Source organism: Pipra filicauda, unplaced genomic scaffold, assembly GCF_003945595.2.
Source record: "Pipra filicauda isolate LSUMZ 115617 unplaced genomic scaffold, ASM394559v2 scaffold227_size1260479_pilon, whole genome shotgun sequence".
In the NCBI taxonomy this organism is placed as follows: domain Eukaryota; kingdom Metazoa; phylum Chordata; class Aves; order Passeriformes; family Pipridae; genus Pipra; species Pipra filicauda.
Window position 1 is genome coordinate 919,733 of NW_024104340.1, and position 20,268 is coordinate 940,000.

At 37.5% G+C, this 20,268-nt stretch overlaps 1 protein-coding gene across 10 annotated transcripts in view; it reads right to left on the reverse strand.

Moving 5' to 3' along the window:
- Nucleotides 1–20,268, reverse strand: part of ZNF536 (zinc finger protein 536) — a 344,508-nt gene that overhangs the window by 124,268 nt on the left and 199,972 nt on the right. For all 10 annotated transcript variants that reach the window (XM_039381484.1, XM_039381483.1, XM_039381485.1 and 7 more), the window contains one exon: nucleotides 5,648–5,800. In XM_039381484.1, the coding sequence (XP_039237418.1) occupies nucleotides 5,648–5,800 (153 nt within the window). The remainder of the gene's footprint in view (nucleotides 1–5,647; nucleotides 5,801–20,268) is intronic.

Below are 20,268 nucleotides of genomic sequence, written 5' to 3' on the forward strand. Positions count from 1 at the left end.
TAGAAAAGCACCATGGTTGGTAATACCTTATCCATTCTTGTCCAGTATTAGCACGATACCAATTGTTTGGTCTGCCAGATCTACAAAATGTTACCCTGTTCTCCATAACCCTCATAGCCACACACACATTTTTACTATTGCCTTTAGTTTCCCTCCTCAGATTTCTGTATCTCTTAAATACCTATTTATCTTTAGTGCTGTGAGCTCCTTTATCCATCTTTCATACTTAACATGCACCTTCTTAAAAAGCTGTCCTGCACCCCTTCCCCACTGAACGTCCCCTTTTCCTTTTTTAATAAAATTTCGTGAGGACTTTGCAGATTTTGCCCTTCTACTCCTCGTAGTGCTGCTCCTCAGTACAGTGAGAGCTGTGCCTCAGTGCAAGAACCCCACCACGGAATGCCTGGCAGCCCCACTCGCTGTGGGGTTTTGACAATCACTCAGGGACAATGTGGGTTGCAATTCGATCTCACACATTTCTAAACAAGCCACAGTTTGCTTTCATGCAAAGCAAATGAAATCAAACATCTTATAATTCCAGAGAATACTGCTTAATGAAAATACTGAAAACATTTTCCAGCATTTTTTATTTTACCATTGAAACAGTTATTGATAACCTATTTTATCCATTGTGCAGTAGATATTTTAGAAATGAATTGCTGTATGGTTTAATTAGTTCATTATTATGCCTATTCTTACACGGTAATTTCTTTTATCATTCTAATCATTCACTTCACACTTTTTAAACCAAATGGAATATCAAAGGTTCTGTAGGATTATTTTTGGATCCTGCACATGTTTCACTACACAATTAATCTGTTTGTCAGAAATACTAGTTAACTTCTTCTCTTTACTACTTTCCTTTACTAGTCATTTTTCTCTATTATATAAGATGTAACTACCTTACTCTGTAAAAGGATAGAATTTGATGCTTTTGACTCATTTTATTAAAGATTTTTCAATTGTGCACTTGGCATCACTATAAAATATTTTAATTTTTATAAAGTTTTATAATTGAATATTTTCCTTTATTTATATCTCATCTGCAGTATTTATTTAGTCTTTTTACACGTCTTTACTTAGTTAAAATGCAGAGAGATAAATATGGTTGTTACTTTGCAGGGAAGATTCAGTACATTAATATAAACTGTACACTAATTCCCCCAAAGCATATATATACGTTGTAAACCTGAAGACTTTTTACACAGCTGCTTATTGCTAAACAGTGCCTTGTCCAGAAGGGGACAATCTGTGTCTCTAATTGCTGTCACTGAAGCTGAGATTCATTATGTGACTTTCCCATTAAAATGTGAGCATTAATTTGTATAATGAAATATCACCCACTGCAGTGTTCATTAGCCATGCCCTACTGTATACTGCACATTGTTAGCTACCTAGAAACTGTAGTTAATTTCACTAATGGATATTTCCCTACTTAGTGTTTGGTAGGAAATTTATACTGTAACATTACCTCTTAAACTTTTAAGGAAATTTAAATTCAATCAATTATTTTCAACAAAAGTTTGGGATGTCATTAAGACAGGAGAAAAGGCATGCTGTACAATGTTAAGGATGGGAAATCTGGAGAAATCTAGAGAAATGAAAAGTCCTTTTAGTTCATCTTAGAAATGTAAGAATAAAGGATGTTCAATACCAAAATTGTCTCCTCTTGGAGCACACATACCCATTTTCCTTAATTATTCATATTGCTCATCCCACTACAAGCGCCTTCAGAGAATGGCAACAGGCAGTCTTTTTTTAGGAAGGAAATGTGAATTGAACTCATTTAAAACAGCACCATTTTTACTGTATTTCATCAGTTCATCTAAGCAAGGTTTAAAATTGGCTAGTCACATTTCCAAGGGAAAATGCAGTAACGCTGGAAATGTATATAATACATCTAATATATGCAAGATATGTGTCATACATATCGTAACAAACTCTCAGTCAAAGGACACTGCCATGCCAAGTTTTTTATCCCTATTCATCTCTTTCTTAGGTTTCTGCTCTTTAGCACAATCCAAAGCATCTTCAGGGCTTTCCTTTGCTCAGGCACATCATTCTTTTTTCATTACTCAAGGGATTTAACTGTACCTGTCATATTGGGAATATACCAGAGCATCTAATGATGACACAAACCCAAACTGGTCTACATCTGTGGTAGCTTCTGAATGCTAATGCAAGATGCAAAGAGGAGCTGAAACCAACTCTTACATAATATGTCACCTGTCAAAGGTGGAACATAAGAAATTTTAATTTACACTTAACTGTTTCTGTGCAATCCAAAGGCCTAGACTATAAAGTAAACCCCACACCCATTCATTCCATTTCAAGGGGGTTAAGAGTGCTCAAGAACATAAAGATGCTCAGCTTTCTGAATGAAGGAACCTTAAGTTGCTGTCCTCAGAGGGGAAAAATGAAAACTCAGGAAGCATCGGCATTTGGCACATTATGAGGCTGAGATACTTGGATGGTTTTCCTTTTCACAAAGACTGAGCATCCCTAAGATATCTGTGTCATAACCTTCCCAGCTTTATTATATATTATTTTATTACCAGGAGGCTGAATCACAAACTGGACAGGCCACCCACGTCTGTTCTGCACTGCTGGTGCACAGACACGCTTTGCCCTTGTTTCTGCATCTCCTCCCACAGTGAGTTTGTGTGAGTTGAAGTAGGCAGCTCTGAAGAAGCAGGACCACACAGCCCACCTCTGTTCACTAGTCAGCATAAAGAGCTCATCTAAGAGGGCTGAAAGAGTTCTGCCTGTCCTCCCTAAGCCTGGAGGCTCTGAAGCACTTTGGCCTGAAAGTCCTTCCTCTTCTCTTTCAGGGTCGTCCCAGGGAAGTGTCTCATCCATCAACTGTTTTTAGAGCAAGAAAAAGGAGAAACTGATTTCATGTAATTACGCCCTTTTCTTCTTATCATATGGGAACAATCAGAAATCATATCTTACATCTTCCCCTTAAAGCCCTTCCTGGCTTAATATCACTGAGTTAGATAAGAAGAAAAATCCTCTACAGTTGTGTGTTGGGACACAACTGAGCATGCTAAATAAAACTTTGATTTGCTCTTTTTTCCTCCAGAAGCTTATTATATGATAGCAAACTACACAGAAACTGAGACTCAGTCTGGGGAAGGTTGCAACCATGAAATATCCAACGGAAAAAAGAAGCAACCCAAGCCACTAGCTAATTCTTCAGAAACAGAGCAGAGCTTCCTAATCTTGTGGAGGATTAAGCTGCTTCTCTAGATTTTTCAGGCCAATTGCCACAGAAGCACCTCCTGGCTGGATCAGACTTTGGGTCTTGTCTTGGCACGTGTACCAAACCAACCTAGTCGTGTGCCTCCAAACACACAGATGTTCGAAGGAACCCGACTTCTGCTGAACTGCTTGAGCTCATCTCTAACAAACAGGTGCTGTGAGAACAAGAACAGTAATTGAGCTAATGTAGTGGAGAAATACAGTAAAGTGATTTTTATCAGTCAGTTATATGATCCAGGCATATAATAAAGACAGAGTGTGACATAAAAGGCAGGAAACTGTCCCTGCTAAGTATGAACTAACAAATATTTGTTTAATAACTGGTATCTATTACGTAATTTCCCTTTACTGCAAAGTGACTTAATTTTTATTTAATAACTCTAGTAATTTGCCAATTTACAATTTAATATTTTTTATTAGGATTATTTCCAATATGTAAAACATTGCTTCATTTAAACATACTCTTGTAATTATTTACAAATGCTTTGTTCTCAAACTAATGGAAATTGATCTTTATCTATTTCAAACTTATAATGATTTTTAAGTATATTCCAAATTTGTTTCAATAGTTTCTTTTTTCCTTATTTTGTTATATCTGTTTATCTTTTTCTTATTTTAATTTTGTTTAGTCATTTTTAATATGCAAGTTTTATGGAATATTTCCATTGTCATTAATTTACTTTCCATTAGTTCTAAGGCACAAACACCAAATGTGTAATCACTACCATCTTTAACATAGGAAGAAAGTGATCACTATATAATAAAACCAAATGAAGAGATGGGCAGCCTCAGGTTATTTTAAAAGTTTTTCTTTGCATGTCCAACAGTAAAAATGTCAAATTCTTTAAACTCCATAGGTATAAGGTTATTTTTCAATAAAATAACCACCATTCCTTTACTTTTACTACATTAAAAAGCACACGAACAGGGTTTTCTTCTTTTTTTTCCCCCACAAAGTCCAACACACAGAAAAGAATATTCCTGCACTGCATGGTTTGCAATCCAATCAGACAAAACTACATTAGAGTGCCAAATTTTAAAATTCAGATCAAACCAGTGTGGTATTCTCCAAAATGCAAAGAGAGGAGAATAAAAATACAGTGAACAAATTTTCCCATCTCAAAAATGGTAAGTTTTTCTTTAACTAATTTTCATTTTTAATTTTACAAAATCAGGTCTCACATTCTCAAATCCAATATTAAGTATTAGATCCATGGAAGCACATAGGAGAAACATGACTGCTGACTTTGGGAAGGGAGTAAAATTCTTCTTATTTGGTACTTCAGTGAAATAAGAGTTAAAAGTGAGGTCTTTCGAGTAGGAGGTTCAACTGGAATGTATTTCTTCATGCAATAATTTTACCTTTCTTTTAGAAAAGTAGCAGTAAATTTCTGAAATTCCTTTAAAATGGTTTAAAAAGAAAATGTCCCCACAATTAAGGGACCCACTATATCTGTTTCCAAAAAGAAGTACCCCAAATCTCCAGTTTTGAATACTCTTCCAAAGTCTACTAATATAACTAACACTTGGAAGAAAACAGTATCATATTGGCCATACACAGAATTTCAAATGATGTCAACAGGACCTGAGGATTTCAACACTGTATGTCAGATTTTAATTATGGATAGAATAAGCCTTAAACACATCCTGTGTCTCTACATGAACCTTACCACACACACATGTACTTTTAAGCAAACAAGATATTGCAATTTAAATGGAGTGGCTATAGTCTACTGGTATTGAGAGCAGTCCTCCCAGTGAGAGACATACCAAAATAAAGCGAGTATCCAGACCAGTAGCAAATCTCTGTAGGGTAGAAATGATGTGATTGTTACTGAAGTAAAATACGTTAAGTTTCACCACAGTGCACAGCATGATAAGTTTTGCTACTTACAAGTACTTAGTCATGTGAGTTCTAGTGGGGGAAAAAAAGCAGATCCATGAAGCTGATTTATCCATATGAACAGTGAGAGGTTAAAAATGAGCATGCTAAATGGAACAAAAATAGTAACTGAGAAAAACATACAGAATCCCTAAGCAGATGCTAAGGAAGGCCTTTGAAGCAGTTAGTATAACTAAGTCTGAAACCAATAGGCTTATGCCTATTGAAGGACAAGGGTAATTGAAGGAAACAGTGATGAAGCAGGGAAGGAGACAGAAATAACCTCAACTGGGAAAAGATGATTCTATTAAAGTGGTCTTTATCCAACAACACATTCCTTGTGCTTTTATTTAAGACTGTCATACATCTTTCTCAAAAGACTCTCTCCAACTAATAAGTCCAAATCTACACTGGGAATTAAGGCTCCTAGCCACATATTATGTTAACCCCCCCCCACACATGGCATGTGTCGACAGCGCTCCGCTCACTTGTTCCTCTCACCTGTGTGTATTCTCAAGTGGACCTTTAAGTGATGGGATGTTCTGAAAGTTTTTCCACAATATGGGCAGTCTTTCATGGCAGAACCAAGGCTCCTGTCTCTCAGTAAAGCTGGCTGCTGGACTCCTACAGATCTCCCAGCTTCTTCTCCAATGTCTGCAACACAGAAATGTTCTCACATCACTTCAGCACATGTCAGGAGTTGTTCTCACTAAAACTGCTAACACAACACAAAGTTAAACATGTCAATACTACACCTGTCTATTTCATTCTTTCAATCTGACAGAATGCTGACAATTCATGTATTTTCTTGTTATTGTCTTAAATTATTTCATCTTGGCTATCATCATTTTAAGCAGCATATGGTACCTTTATATTGAACTGAATTATACAAGAAAAGAAACAGCTGTGTCAGCAGCTGGTTTGATTTCTTCTTTTGCTTCGTTCCTATTAATTTTTTCCCCAAAAGTTTGAGATTGTTGTTTTGTTGATTCTATTTAAGTACTGTGAAAATCTGTATGCTTTTAGAGGGAAGAAGTTTGCACCAGTGTATTAAAACCTCCTAAAAGAACAAAATTGCAGTGAGAAGAGGGTCCAACAACAGTGATGATGTCTACACACACTTCCTTCAACAACTAACAAACTTCCTTCTGCAACATTTCAGCACTGGAATGACAACCAACAACCTAGTCAGTGACCTAATATCATGGGAAAAGCAATGAAAAAATTCATCAGATGAGAGGGAATTCCTTCTCCCTCTCACCCACAGCTCCTGCGTTTTCTCCTTCAGTGTTCACAGCTACACTTATTCTTTGCATCATAATACAGTGGGTGAGACTCCAGGACACCTCTTCTCTCTCCTGATATAAAGAAACAGTAATTTTCAGCCATCTCGAATAAGCTGCTTTTATCCAAGCAGGCTACAAACAAAATAACTTACAAAAGACTGACATAAAAATTGCAAAAACGTAGGGCATTTTTAAAAACTCATTATGCAAACCACACAAAACTCATCTATCATCTTGTACTTACAGGGACATGTAATATCACATATGTGTATCAATTTATGATTTCACCAAAAAGTACCAGGCAAATGTTGAAATTCTGAACCAGATTGATGCTACTGGTATGTCAGGAGCAGTACAGAGGGACACATCATCACATCCCTGTGCAGGAGCTGAGCTATCTGAGTTATACTGAGGTGGGGAGCATACAGTTAAAACCTCCATGCAGAGTCTCGATTATTTCAACCATAAACTCCTGACTAAAAATGTTCTGTCTCTACCCATTTGATATGTAACTAAAGCTGTCAGGAAACATAGTGCAGTTTACACAGCATTGCCTTTTAAATGGAAGTAATGGGACATAAGAAAGACTTAAACATTTGGCTCTAATAAAATCTATTCTCACAGTAGCAGAGACCCAAATACCAGATTTCTGGAAAAGGTAACACTAACAGGCATTTCAGTATGTATTATAAAATGGTCCCTCTAAACTATTTTGTTTAAAGCTTGAAAGAAGGACATGATAGAGTGATTAAAATATATATCTAAATGCTTATCTTATTCCTGTATGTAATCAAGCTATTACTAGTTTTCAAAAGGCAAATCTGATAGTTTTCACATCACAATCTTGTTTAACATTTTCTGACTGTTCTTAGACTGCAGAGTTAAAGCATAATATTTAAGTTAGAAAGCTAGTAAATGTCATTTTGAATTATCTTCACATACATAAAGTAGCATACTGCAGGAGTGTATTTTGTCTTTGTGAGTCCAGGAAAACATATATAGGTCCTAGTCTATAATTCCAATATCCCTAAAGAGTTTAGATTTTCTCCTTTTTTACTCCTCAAAAGTTGTATATAATTATGGCTTAAGCTGCTTTGGGAAAAAAACGAATTTCTGAGCGCAAAAAGGTTTTTCTGAAGAGCAAAATGCAGAATGCATGATAATAAAATGCAGGATTTTATTCTGGTTTTCAATAAATACTATATGAGCATTATAGATAAATATATAGATAAAGTTAACAAGCCACTCAGGAGGAATTCACTGAATAAGTCTACTAGTTATGTTTTGCTATATGTCACTCTAAATGATGGCCTGTTATCCATTTGCCTTTTATCTTTCTATCTAGAATATGTGTGGCCCAATAAAAAAGAATAAATTTGTAAGATGAACATCTCGCTTTGCAGATTTAAGAGTGTAATTTTCACTTTACACAAAATTGAATTTTTTCAAGGCAGTGAGACGACGGAGTTTACTCTAGCACTAATCCCTCTGAAAAAGCAAACTGAAAACAACAATGAAGCAAAGAAAGATGTGGGTGGTCTGAAGAGTTTTCTTTTAGATTTAAGTAGACATACAGTAGATAGCTCCAAAGGCTTTGCTCCAACAGGGGCCTTACCTTGAAGAATTTTTCTTCCCACAGTGAAATCATTCCTAAGACTTTAAAGCTGGGCTGAGGGGTTTTCTTTTGAATTCCTCTGCCTACAAAGCCCACCGAAGCGCTGGAGGCCATTGCTACCTGAATGAGCAGCTTTACATCTAAGTTCTTTTATTTCAAACAATGAAAAGATATGTTCAAGGCTGCCGACTCTTCCCATCAAATGCTACCCCAGCTTCTCACTCGGGCCCCATTGTGGCACATTGTACCTATTTGTCGAGGCACTTAAGTTTAAAATGTGCTTAACTTTAAAATGTGTTCAAGTCTCACTGACTCTGCTACCAGGGTTTCCTCATACCAAGTCTCTTAAAAGCGATCTATGGAAAACGAAGGGTGAAAAAAGTGACACTGAAAAAGGAGAAGAGATCAGCAAGAAAAAAGAAGCAAACTGGTGAATACAGACTATGCCAACAACAGAGTATGTGGGGAATGAAAAATGTTCAGCTCTAGCAATAATCATGTATCTTACAACTCTGGTGTCCCCTTTCTCCTGCTGTTGAGAGCCCCTTCACAAGCAGAATATCTCAGTTCTGTAAATTGTGCAAAAATGTAGTGGTGTTTTACGGATCTGCAGAACTAGGATTAGCCTCCACAAAGTAGTTTAATTTATGATTTACTCAGGATTTGAGCTATGGGTTTTGGGCTTCTCAGTTCTGAGGATAAAAGATCAGGAAGGAAAGAGAACAGTTACTTATCTTACAGCCATTGTGGTTCACTGAGTTATGTGGTCTATATGATGTGCACTCGATGCACATGGGATTAAACTGCCTTTTTTTTACTATCTGCTTCCATTATAGGCAGAGCAACGTCCTGAATGTCTTCCTGCCCATCCCAACCTTTCCTGATTCAAATGCAGGAAATAACAGAACAGAGTATAAAGTATGGTATAGATGTAAATGCTACATGTAAGTCTTCAGAGTCTTGTCTCTGAACTTACTCTTGCTGAACTTTCACTTTGAAAGTGTCTGTTCACAGCAAAAGTCATGGACAGAAGTGCAAAAAGCAATACTCAGTTCTACATACAAAACTGGTCTTTGTGTCAGTATAAGGAAAAGGAACAGCTGTGAGTCCTCCAGCTGCTCTGCTGTACCTGCTGGGCAGGCAGATACTGCTCCATGGCACAGGACACAGAGGAATTCAGCCACAAAGCAGCTTCTGGGGTGGTATAACAGGGACATCTCTTGCACACCATGCCTCAGCTACACCTAATAACTGACTGTGCACATGTTCTCATGGGACAAATGCAAGGAAAGAAAGTTCACTTCAACATCCACATCAGAAGGTGCCAATTAGCTGCATAACCAAAGAGCTAATTTGGCCAAAATGTGGTCAAACCTGCTTGTCACGCAGACTGAAATTAAAATTGAGCAATCCATAAGATCAGCATTTGAAGGATTGCCCTTCTTCAGACTGTGGCCACTTTTCAGGAGAGGAGGGACTAAAAGCCACCACTCCCCATCTAGTATAGAGATGGCCCATGTAGCTCTGTTTCCACATCACCACCTAACCTGGAGAGGAAGTTTCCAAAGAGACAGATAATCCCAATCAACAGTTTCAAACCAGGAGCACTTTAACAGTAGAAGGTTAAGAGAAAGTGAGAAAGACACCAGCGAATCCTTTTTTTACAGCAGATCTCTTACTAGGTATCAGAAATGATCTACCCAGAAATGAGCCACGGCAGGCGGTGCCCTCAGCACACACATGCAGATGTCACAGAGGCAAAATGCCAACTTCAGTGGATATTGCTAGAAAAGAGAAGACAAACTTAGGTGGACTGTGAATCTGTACTCAAAGCAAAAGCTATCTAGACAGACACATGAAGAGCAAAAGAAAACAAATTCTTTGACATTTCCATATATATTCTGTACAACTGGCCCACCTGTCTGGGATGAATCTATAAAAATGATTAGAAAAGGATGGATTGCTTTCATAAAAAGAAACCTGTTTTCACTTGGTTAGGCAGCAGCACTGACTTCAGTCACGTTAGCAGCCAAATTTTGAAAGGAACATCTACATACATGTCCCACAAATTTTACCAGACTATTTATTTGCTGTGTGTATGTGAAAGTGCAGAAATTCACAAAGAGGTGCTTTCATGTTCAAAGGAGCTAAATTGCAGTCCTCATGCAGACTAAATCATCAGTGAAGTCAGTTGGAATTTGTCGACACAGGGTTTGCCAAATTAGCCAAAAACAGGCAATCACATGGAAAAGGTAATCAACTCACAAAATAGGTAATCAGACTTACAAGTATGTGTTTGCCCTTGCACAATTTTCGACACTATTAAAGAACTCTTTGAAAATGTGGCCAAAAGCCTTTAAAGCCTCACATAATCCCAGGTCTTCATATATTTCTGAAATTCAAAATATTTGTAGTTCTTCAGAACTGCCTGTAAAAGTTAATGAAATATGGTGCAACAAGAAGTGGTAGTGACCACAGCTATTTTTTGATGACCTGTAAACAACCCAGATTAGCCCATCTTGCAGCAGGAAATCTAATGTCAAGAAGGGAGTCAGAAGATATTCAGTGTGTTAATCCTGTCACTGCTGTCACCTTTGTGCAAGTATGCCTGGACTCAACCACTTCTATCCCTGGGAAGCAGCACAGGATATGCAAAGTTTTTGGGAAAACATGCATTACCTTTCTTGCCTATTCCTTAGAGAAAGCTTTAATAATACTGAAAATAGTGGAAAATAGGAATATAAGTGGGAATATAATTAATCATATTTTTCTAGCTACCTGAAGTAGCTTCAATTAGTACTGCTCGATGTAAATGAGAGCAGAATCTAGCCCTGTGCTCATAATTTGAAATTAGGACCCTATTAGCAGATGTCACTACACTTCTTTGCTAGTGAAGTTCACGGCTTAAAATGAAAGCTTCTAATATTACTAAATATTACAGTTATATTTTAGGCCTCCGGAAAGAGTTACTAATGTCTTAGGTCAGGAACAACTTGCTGTCTCTATTGTTTCATCAAGGATTTAGGTTTTATAATGACCATAAATGGGAATCTTAAACTGTTACTATGGATTGGCAGAGAATTTGTTTAAACAGGGAGCTATTTTAGAAGAGAATTGGAAAGGAGGCCTACCAGTGAGAAAGCAGCATTCACATTGTTTGTATTATTAGAAATAAAGATTATACAAAGGTTCCACTGGTAAATAAAAAGATACCACTTCTGACATAAGAATTCCCCCTTAGCCCTCTGAACCACACAGACAAACAACAAGCACAAACTGCCCTGACTCTGCTAACAATTAGTGCAATGGCAGAGTTAAATTTAAATTACAGTCTAAATTAAACTGAAGTAAAATGCTCGGAGCCATTTATTATGAGGGAAGTCTTGCAACATGGAGAAGTGGGTGAATGTCAGTCACAGCCAATACCCTGGGCTGCAGGGGAGTAGCTGGGTGTTATTTCAGGCACAACTGGAAGAGAGGCAAAACATTCCAAGCAATTTCTTGGTAACTGTTAGGCTGGTGACTTGGGGGCTGCACACACACCTTAAGCCCATAAATGACACACCTGAAGACTGGTGGTTCTCACACCCCCTGGGTTCAAAACACTTTGCATGACAATACTGTATGTACACAGTGTTGGTTATATCTTACTGCTTTTCACTGTGGTGCATATTCTGAGAGGCTGGATATACAGCACAAAATTATATTAGTAGACACTTAACCAAAATTAAGCTTTGGTTCATCACAAAACATTTCTTATCCACTTTTTTCATTTTGATCGAATTCCCTACAGAGTTTTTGTCTTGGAGTTCTTAGTTTTTCAAATTGTTCTAAAAATTTAAAACCTTTTAAGATAATCAAAGTTCAAACACAGTTTCTGAGTACATCATTTTAACTGCCTCATTTCTTTGAAGAATTGTGTGACCAAAAGACATAGAAAATCAGATTCAGAACTTAAAAACCAGGGTTGGTTACTTGCCATTAACTGACAGAGCTCAGTTTTGTCTGAAAATTAAGCAGGTTAAAAAAAAATATTTTTTGAGAGACTATTATTTGGTATGAGACCTTTTTAACTGGTTTTGTTTTTTTTTTTTTTTTAAGAAGAAGACATCTTAAGTATCTTGCAATATCTTTCATTTAACAGTTGGCAGAAGGAAACTCCCAGATGAACATTGGCCTCTGTCTTTCTCTTTAACCAGCTGAGTGATCCAAGCTTTTAATAAAGCTGTTCCAATTATTGTAAAAGTCATCTAGTACCTTATAGCCACAAATATTGACAGTTTATTGCACAACGCATTCATGACATTTGAAGGTCAGATCATACATAATACATACACTTTTATAAAAGTGTCTGGAACAAAGAGATACATGATCAGCAATTACATCTTACCATTCAATGGTATGATTTTATACTTATTTAAAATGAAATACTATATGAAATGCAAATTGTTAATAAAACACAAAATAGTTCATTTTCTGCATTTATCATTTTATTAATCAGCAATACCAAGTTCAGTTGTTGAAAATCAATGGAATGCCATTCATGCCCCAAGAATATTACAGTTAAATATCATTATCCTGCAAACCATCACATGTATTCTTAGCTCAGCATGAGAAGAAAGTAAGCTTCAAACTCTAATCTCACTACTGTGTACCTCTCCAGCCCTACTGAACTCAGTGTAACTTCACCACTTAGATTTGAGTCAGGACCTTACCATATTATGAAAATATAAGTTTTGGTAAAATTGAATTGAAATGAAACTGAAAGGAGTGCTGCAGACTTCTTTTTTAAATATATGCACATGCCTGCATGTCAAACTTCTTCACCCTCTTCCAGTGCTTGTGACTTTTAAGGCCATTCTAAAGTCATATGCACATGCACAAATGGTATAATTAAAAGGTATAGGTCTATGCAGTCAGACCTGTGCACAGTCCTTCAATGAATTCAATGAACATCAGAAATTCACAGAGCACAGCCATGAGAGTGCTTGTTTTTGCTTAAATAGTCTTCATTTCAATGGTATCACTACTAGATCCTGGAACCTCCACCTACCTCATGAGAGCTGAGCTTGCAGCAAATGACCATGGACCACTACACTGGTCCCTCTAACACCATTTTTGCCAGTTTATTTCAAAACTGCAGGATGCAAAACCTTCTTTCCTAGGTTCTTCATATGCAGGACTCTTCCACCACTCAACTCCTTCACTGGCTTTTCAGATCTACCACTCCAAAATCATGGCTCTGAAATCCCACTTCCTTAATTGGACTGTATAGATCAAAGCATTTTAGATCCAAGTTTACCAGATGAAGTTCATGAAATTGCACTAGATTTGTATAATCTTACCACCAGAAAAGTTGATGCTTTAGAACTGGATGTACTTTGCCACCTATCAGAATGTCATTTTATCTAGCTTGTGCTAGTTCTTGCTTTCTTCAGAAGAGCACATCTGAGCTGCCAGAACACCTTATTGTACTTCACAGTCCAGAATGTGTATCTTCACAAGCAAAGCTGATACCTTTTGTATCAGAAGGGTTGTGCTTAAATATATACTCATGGATCTCTCCTTGGTATTTTGCCAGTGTTCTTTGCCATCTATCCTCAAAATTTACTTTGGTGTCTGTTTATAATTTTGGTAGCAATGTTACTTCTCAAACCCTCCATACAATGTGCTTTCCATGGTTTTGTCCTCCCTTTCTTAAAAAAGCTTAGAATATTCTGCAGTTTTACCAAATGTTTGTGCCAAAAGCAGTCTGTGATTCCCATGTCTCAATAGTTTTCTTACCCAAACCCTTGGCTCACCTGTCTTAGCTTTGATCCTGTCACATAAATTTGAAATGGGCACTTGATTACGGACCAGAGAGGACAAAGACTTTCCAAACTTTATACAGATTGTTTACTGCTTTTGGAGAAAATTCCAGTGGGGAATCTAAGCGCAGAGGCTATCCAACTGGACCATCTTTTGGATTTGTATGTGTTATTTGTAGGCAGGTGTTCAGGTACCAGATGGCCTTAAAACCCATACTACTCAGGTTATAGCAGCTTCTACAGGCTGTCTGCATCATATTCCCATCTCTGAGATTTGCAGAGTGGCTACATGGAGCTTGATAAACACTTTTACCTAGCATTGCTCTCCTGATGCCAAGGCTAGATCAGATATCCAATTTGGGAGAGTTGCCTTACAGTCCCTCTTTAATTAAGTACTCCTGATCTCCCACTCCTGGGATGGATTGCTACTGCTGATTAAGCTCCAGAAGTAAGGATCTGTGGAGGCAATTTCATGAGGGAGAAAATGAAGTTGCTAGCTAATCAACTAAAATAACCATTAACTGGACTTCTGTGAATGAATATATTGCCTTCTCCTCGCTTCCATACTTACCCTGTTTCTTCCACATGTTAGAGTCTCAACATACCTATAAACCAACAGGTAAGATGTGCTTCATTATGACCTCTATCTTGTTCCTAACACACACATGGGACAAACAGAACCATTTGGTACAGTGTACAGGCTACACTATGAAGAAAATCCAAGTGTCAGTAAACTGTAAGAAAGATGAATCTGGGTGGAGGAAAGTGCTATTGAACTTATTTTCTTTAGGTTCTTCTCATGTGCCAAATAATGCAGTCTGAAAGATTCTAAAAGGCACAAATGAACACCCACCACCATATAGTTTTCAAAATCCATTAATATCTTTTAAAATCTTTTGAGTACTTGTACAGGAATATTTAATAATTACACTAGACAGGTTTCACCCTGAGTTGCTGGGTTTAAACAAATCCAAACACCAAACAAATCATTCTTTTTCAAGTCAGAGCCACAGACCTGCCTACATTCTGAGTAGCTCTCAGGCCATCAGGTATCACTGGATAAGTTCTTGCACACCATTGTTTAAGAAAACCTCTTTTCATTATTATTATCATCTTATCACAGGGTGGCAAAATCAGCACAGAATTGCTAGTAGCAGATCATCAGATTTTATAAAAGCTCATTCTAATAAAGAAAAATGTAAATTATTTAAAATGTCACAGGAACATCTCTCTGTAGACACCGGTAAGAAAGAAACCAACAAAAGAATCAGTCACCTAAAAGCATCTGTACAGGTAGCTAAATTACTAATTTTCCCCTCAACAAAATGAGAAAGAATTAAAGATTGTCATTCCATTTAGAGCTTACTGATTACAGAGGTGCTGACAGAGTCTCTAAAGAGTGAATAATGTCATGGTGTGTATTACAACTTTTGGACTCTGACAGACTTTTCCAGTAACCATATTTTCTTACTTTTAACTTACCAGTGCTGTCTTTAAACTAAATGACCACTTTGAGCTAATACCAATGCTTATGTAAACAATTTTCCTCCCATTAACTCCTTTGGTACATGCCACTTAAGTATAACTTTCAACTTCTTTACCCATTTGACAAAAAAATGAGCTATATTTGAAAAAATACTTATAAGCAACTCTTAACTGCTGAACCTATTTTACTAGCACCCTTTCTTATAAATAAAATATGTTAATTATATAATTTTTGCTATAACAGAAAAATATTGATTAAATTCATTACTTTGAATCTTGAGAAGGGATCCTTTAACTGTTCACCATGGGTTTTTTCTTCATTGATTTAACAGTGTATTCTGGACCTACTGAAAACATGATATTTTCTGAAGGGGCTCATTAATTGTTTTATACTAATGATGTATCTCAAAAAGTACATTACTAGGTCAACTCATATCCATGTTTTGTAAAATAGCCTTAAAGTATACAGATACTATAATATGCTATTTGTGGGCTATAAAGATATGAAATGCTGCTTATGGAGCTGATATATCAATAATTCCGTTTTCCTTTTCCACTATGAAAATATAATTTTTTTTCATCTGAACTATCCTGGTTAAAAAAAAAAAAAAAAAAAGAAAAAAAGAGAAAAAATACTGTTTTGAATGTTCTCCTCTGATTTAGCTGAGCTTGTGGCAATAACTGGTTTAGGCATCGGCTTCAGTATGCTGGAATGATCCTGAAACTAATTTTGCATGTGTTGGAGTTGGAATGTGGCCACACACGTCAGTATGCTGGAACAGAGTTATCTAAATCCTGAGCCTTATTTTACATGTGCTGGTGTTGGACTGTGGCCCTGCAATCTTTTAGGTCTCCATCTGTAGCTATCAAAGCCAGGGTGTGCCCAGCCGCTCGCTACTGCTCACTGCTCTCCTTCCACAGAAAAGCTCCAGGCTCACAACCACCCTCCCACACACACTGGTGTGACTGGGAGCTCTTCAGAGCCCTGGCAAGTCTCATGAACCTTTCTCTAAAGCCTCCTTGCTGCCATGGCCGGCCTGTTGCAGTGCATCACACTTCTTAGATCACTACGATCCCACCCGGTTATCAAGTCCCACATCAGTGACGAGAAATATCAACCTCTTGGACAGATGTTCCCTCAGATTCAACACCAGGTAAAACAGCCCACTAACTTTTAAGCAAGCTATGAAGATGAGAACCACAGCTCCCCAGCTGATGGAAGACCCCTCTGAGTTTCCCAGCATGACAGTGTTTTCTCTGTCAGCCAAAGTCTAGTCCAAAGCTAGTGATTCTTTACTTCTGGGGAAGTGAAGAAGAAAAGATCAGGCACTCAGAAGCTAACAATACAAGCTCCTCCAAAAATACAAGAAACACTGTCTGTGCACTACTCTGGAACATCAACACAGAGGCTGTAATGGGGACTGAGCAAAGCAGAGGTCACTGTACAAGGTGCTTATCACTGATAACCTCCAGGGACATACAGGCTGATGGTAATGTGATACAAAGTTTTTGCAAGCCTCCTTCTACATATTTACAGTTCCTCCACATTAATCTACCAGTAAATACATATTTTAACCCATCGGGAGCATCTATAAAATTAGGAGATAATCCAGGCTTGCTTGATTTGCGAGTACATTTCTCTACCAGAAATTAATAACTTTTTGTCTCTATGGAGCCTAGAAAACTGAGGAAAAAACTTTGTACTAAGGTCAAAATTAGACATTCGAATGAAGATCAGACATTCGAATGAAATCAGACATTCTTCTCTGGCTGGACAGACACAAGTTATCTTACTGTCTGCCTCAGAGACAGAGAAAGACTTATTTCAGAAGAAGGAGGGTTGTTCATTCTCTTAACTTATTAGCAATGCACTTTCTTCAGCTCCAACACCAAAAGAAATTCAAAACCCAGGTAGTCTGCATGCACGGAAGCACCTTTTGTTTAATAAATAATTCAAACATGTATTCCTTTTTAATTTAAAAACGGTCTGACTGAACAGTCAACAGAGTGAACTAAAGTTGGCAAAATACAGTGTTGAAAAATTAAAAAGTGTATTCAAGGCCATATTCATTTGCTTCACTTCTCATATACTGGAGAGACAGGCTGTGCTGAAGTTCTAGCTTTTTTCTTTTTCTTTTAAATTATACACATACAGTCACATGATGCTCACTTGCCTTTGAAAGCTGCCTTGCCCTGGAATTAGTCTTTCTCTCTTTCTGATACCAGTACAGCAGCTGCTGCTCCTCTACCTTATGAACATCATCAGAAATTCAGCCAAAATGTTCTCACGAGCTCCTCTGCCATGCCTGTGAGGGCCAGGCTGAAACTATCGACCATCTTGGAAAACAGAAATGCCGTAAACATTCTGGAAATATTCAGATCATCATCTGAATTATGGTCCCATATATCAATAAGTGTATAGTAAGGTACAGGAAACACATCTGGCTGCAAAAATCTGCAGACAATGATGCAATGAGATCCATTCCAGGACTGAATTTGTAACACATTACAGCAAATGCATACAAATACTTGGGATCAGTCGAGTGCATTTAGGACTGACTTTTCCTCTGGAAGACAGTCAAAAGCATATAGCATTATCTTAAACATGAATTCACAGGTTCAGTTTCTGTAAAACAAAACTCTTAGCAGTAAGCAGCTAAGGATAAGAAAACAGAGCACTAATAGAGTCAACTCTTACACTTAGCCTTCTGTACCACAGTGTTTCAAAGAATTTCTTGAATCTTAGAGCAGACAGCAAGTAAAAAGTAATGCTGTGGTGAATCCTCCTTATTTCAGACTCCTGGAGATATACTCATTCCCCCCCCCATATCTCAAAGCAGCAGCAGGTACTTAATGCCTTCCCAGCAAAGCAAAACCTTTAGGCCTCTGCTCTTCTGAGTGTTTGGTTCCCATCACTGTGAATGGCTTTACCATTTTTGCATCCTTTCTGACCAGCAGCTTCTGAAGGAATGACCACTCTGTAACCATCAGACAACATCCACCTACATGAAATCACCAGCTTGATAACGCTCCCATGGCATTAAATGCTGACAGAAGGAAACCTTATCTCAGAAGGGTCAGATATGCAGGAAAGAAGATCTTTACTGGGAAGGAGAACAGGGGAAACCTAACCCTCATAAAGTAACACTGCCTTTATAGAAAATGACTTGGCAATAACATATCTTTCAAAGTGGACATACTTATTTAAAACACATCTTAGAGTCACTGGATGACAGACACGAGCCATTTTAGAACAGAAAGAAGCTTCACAAGTACATCTTGAATAATTACACATCATATGGAAAAAGACCAGGTTTTCTTCAAATTTTCACTGTTCTGAACAGTAGTAAAATTATCTGCACTATATGGGATAAAACCAGACCAGATAAACACCTTGTACAGATAGGAAACTTTCAACATCTCGCTCTGCTGTGAAAAAGCAGCCTATGAATTATGTGTACAAAATGCATCCCTAAATATGACAAAACGCATCAGGATAACTATAGAGATTGTTTAGACCCAAACTCCTCCCCTGCAAGTCAGGGAGTCTTCAGATTCTAATTCTGGCCGTTACTAGCTTACACTGAGACGCTGTGCAGTAACTACCATCTCAGAGAACAGACTAATTTAAACTCTGAGAATGCAGGCTCCTGCATTTGTGGAGACACGTTTCCATGCCTTTTCAGGATGGTACTAGTGGGAGCCACTCCAATAGCCTGGCAAGCCCACGCAGAATTTGGTACATAACAAACTGGCTTGCAACCGATTCCATTTGAAAGCTGTCTACAGTGGGACTGGCCAACCTATCAAAGTCATGTATGGGGTTGAGAAAAGGTGAATGGCAGCATAAACTGGTCAAATGAAACTTAAATAATTTCAACAATTTTACTGGTACTGATTCTTTTCTGGCTACGAATTCTGTGATATCTCACTACAGATACATGCCCAGTCATGAGGGTTGTAAGTATTTGTTTCAAAAAAGGGATCTTGTTGACTGCTGGGCAGTGGAGTTTGCTATACATGCTGAAATATTATGATCAAGGGTGGAGAAACAAAACCTGTCACTGCTTAACAGTCAGTAACTCCCTACTGTTGTCATTCTTTCATCATAAAACTGCAGGAGAGTAGCATTGTGTATTTAAAATAAACAATGATGGAAAGATGCAACTTCAGAAAGGCAGCTCAGATACCAGACAGGACACTGATGAGTGTTGCAGATCAGTGGAATTGCATTCCAGGAAAGAACTGCTGGATAGTCCATCACCTGCAGCACTGCTCCAGCGAGTGCTGTTCACCAAACAGCAACACACTTCCTCTCTGTATTCTAGGGTTCTTTTCAATTAATATTTGTTTTAGTTATGTTGAATCACTGCTCATCTACTAAGATATTATTTGATTTTTTTTTTAAGAAATTCCTTTCTTCTTGGATACATTTTCACACAGGTTTTTGAAGTAGGAGAGTAAACACACAATCCCTATGATGGCAATTTCCATTCATGGTTTGACAACTAAATGTTGCAATGTTACTTGAAACTCCTGCCTCTTATCTTTCAAAATTTTTTTAGGGAAAAACAGCACAGAAATATATTCTGCCATCTATTTGAAAAGATGCAGATATAATCCACCTATGATCATGCAATTTTTGGAATTAAGACTGTGATCCAAAACAGCAGTATGATCTACATTTTAACCACAGCTATTACAATAAATAAAACCATAGTAATTCTCCACACATTTATATTTATTCTGATGATGCTTTGCAAGGTTTCTGTCTGAGAATGCTTTACATAAGCAAGCATTATTGAAAGTTTTCCCAGAAAAAATGCATCGTAAGACTACAATCAAAGCAGAATTATAGATATAAGGTGGTATGCATCCAGACCTTTCTTTGTTTTTCCTCTACGGTGCAGGAGTTGCTAGCCATAAAAT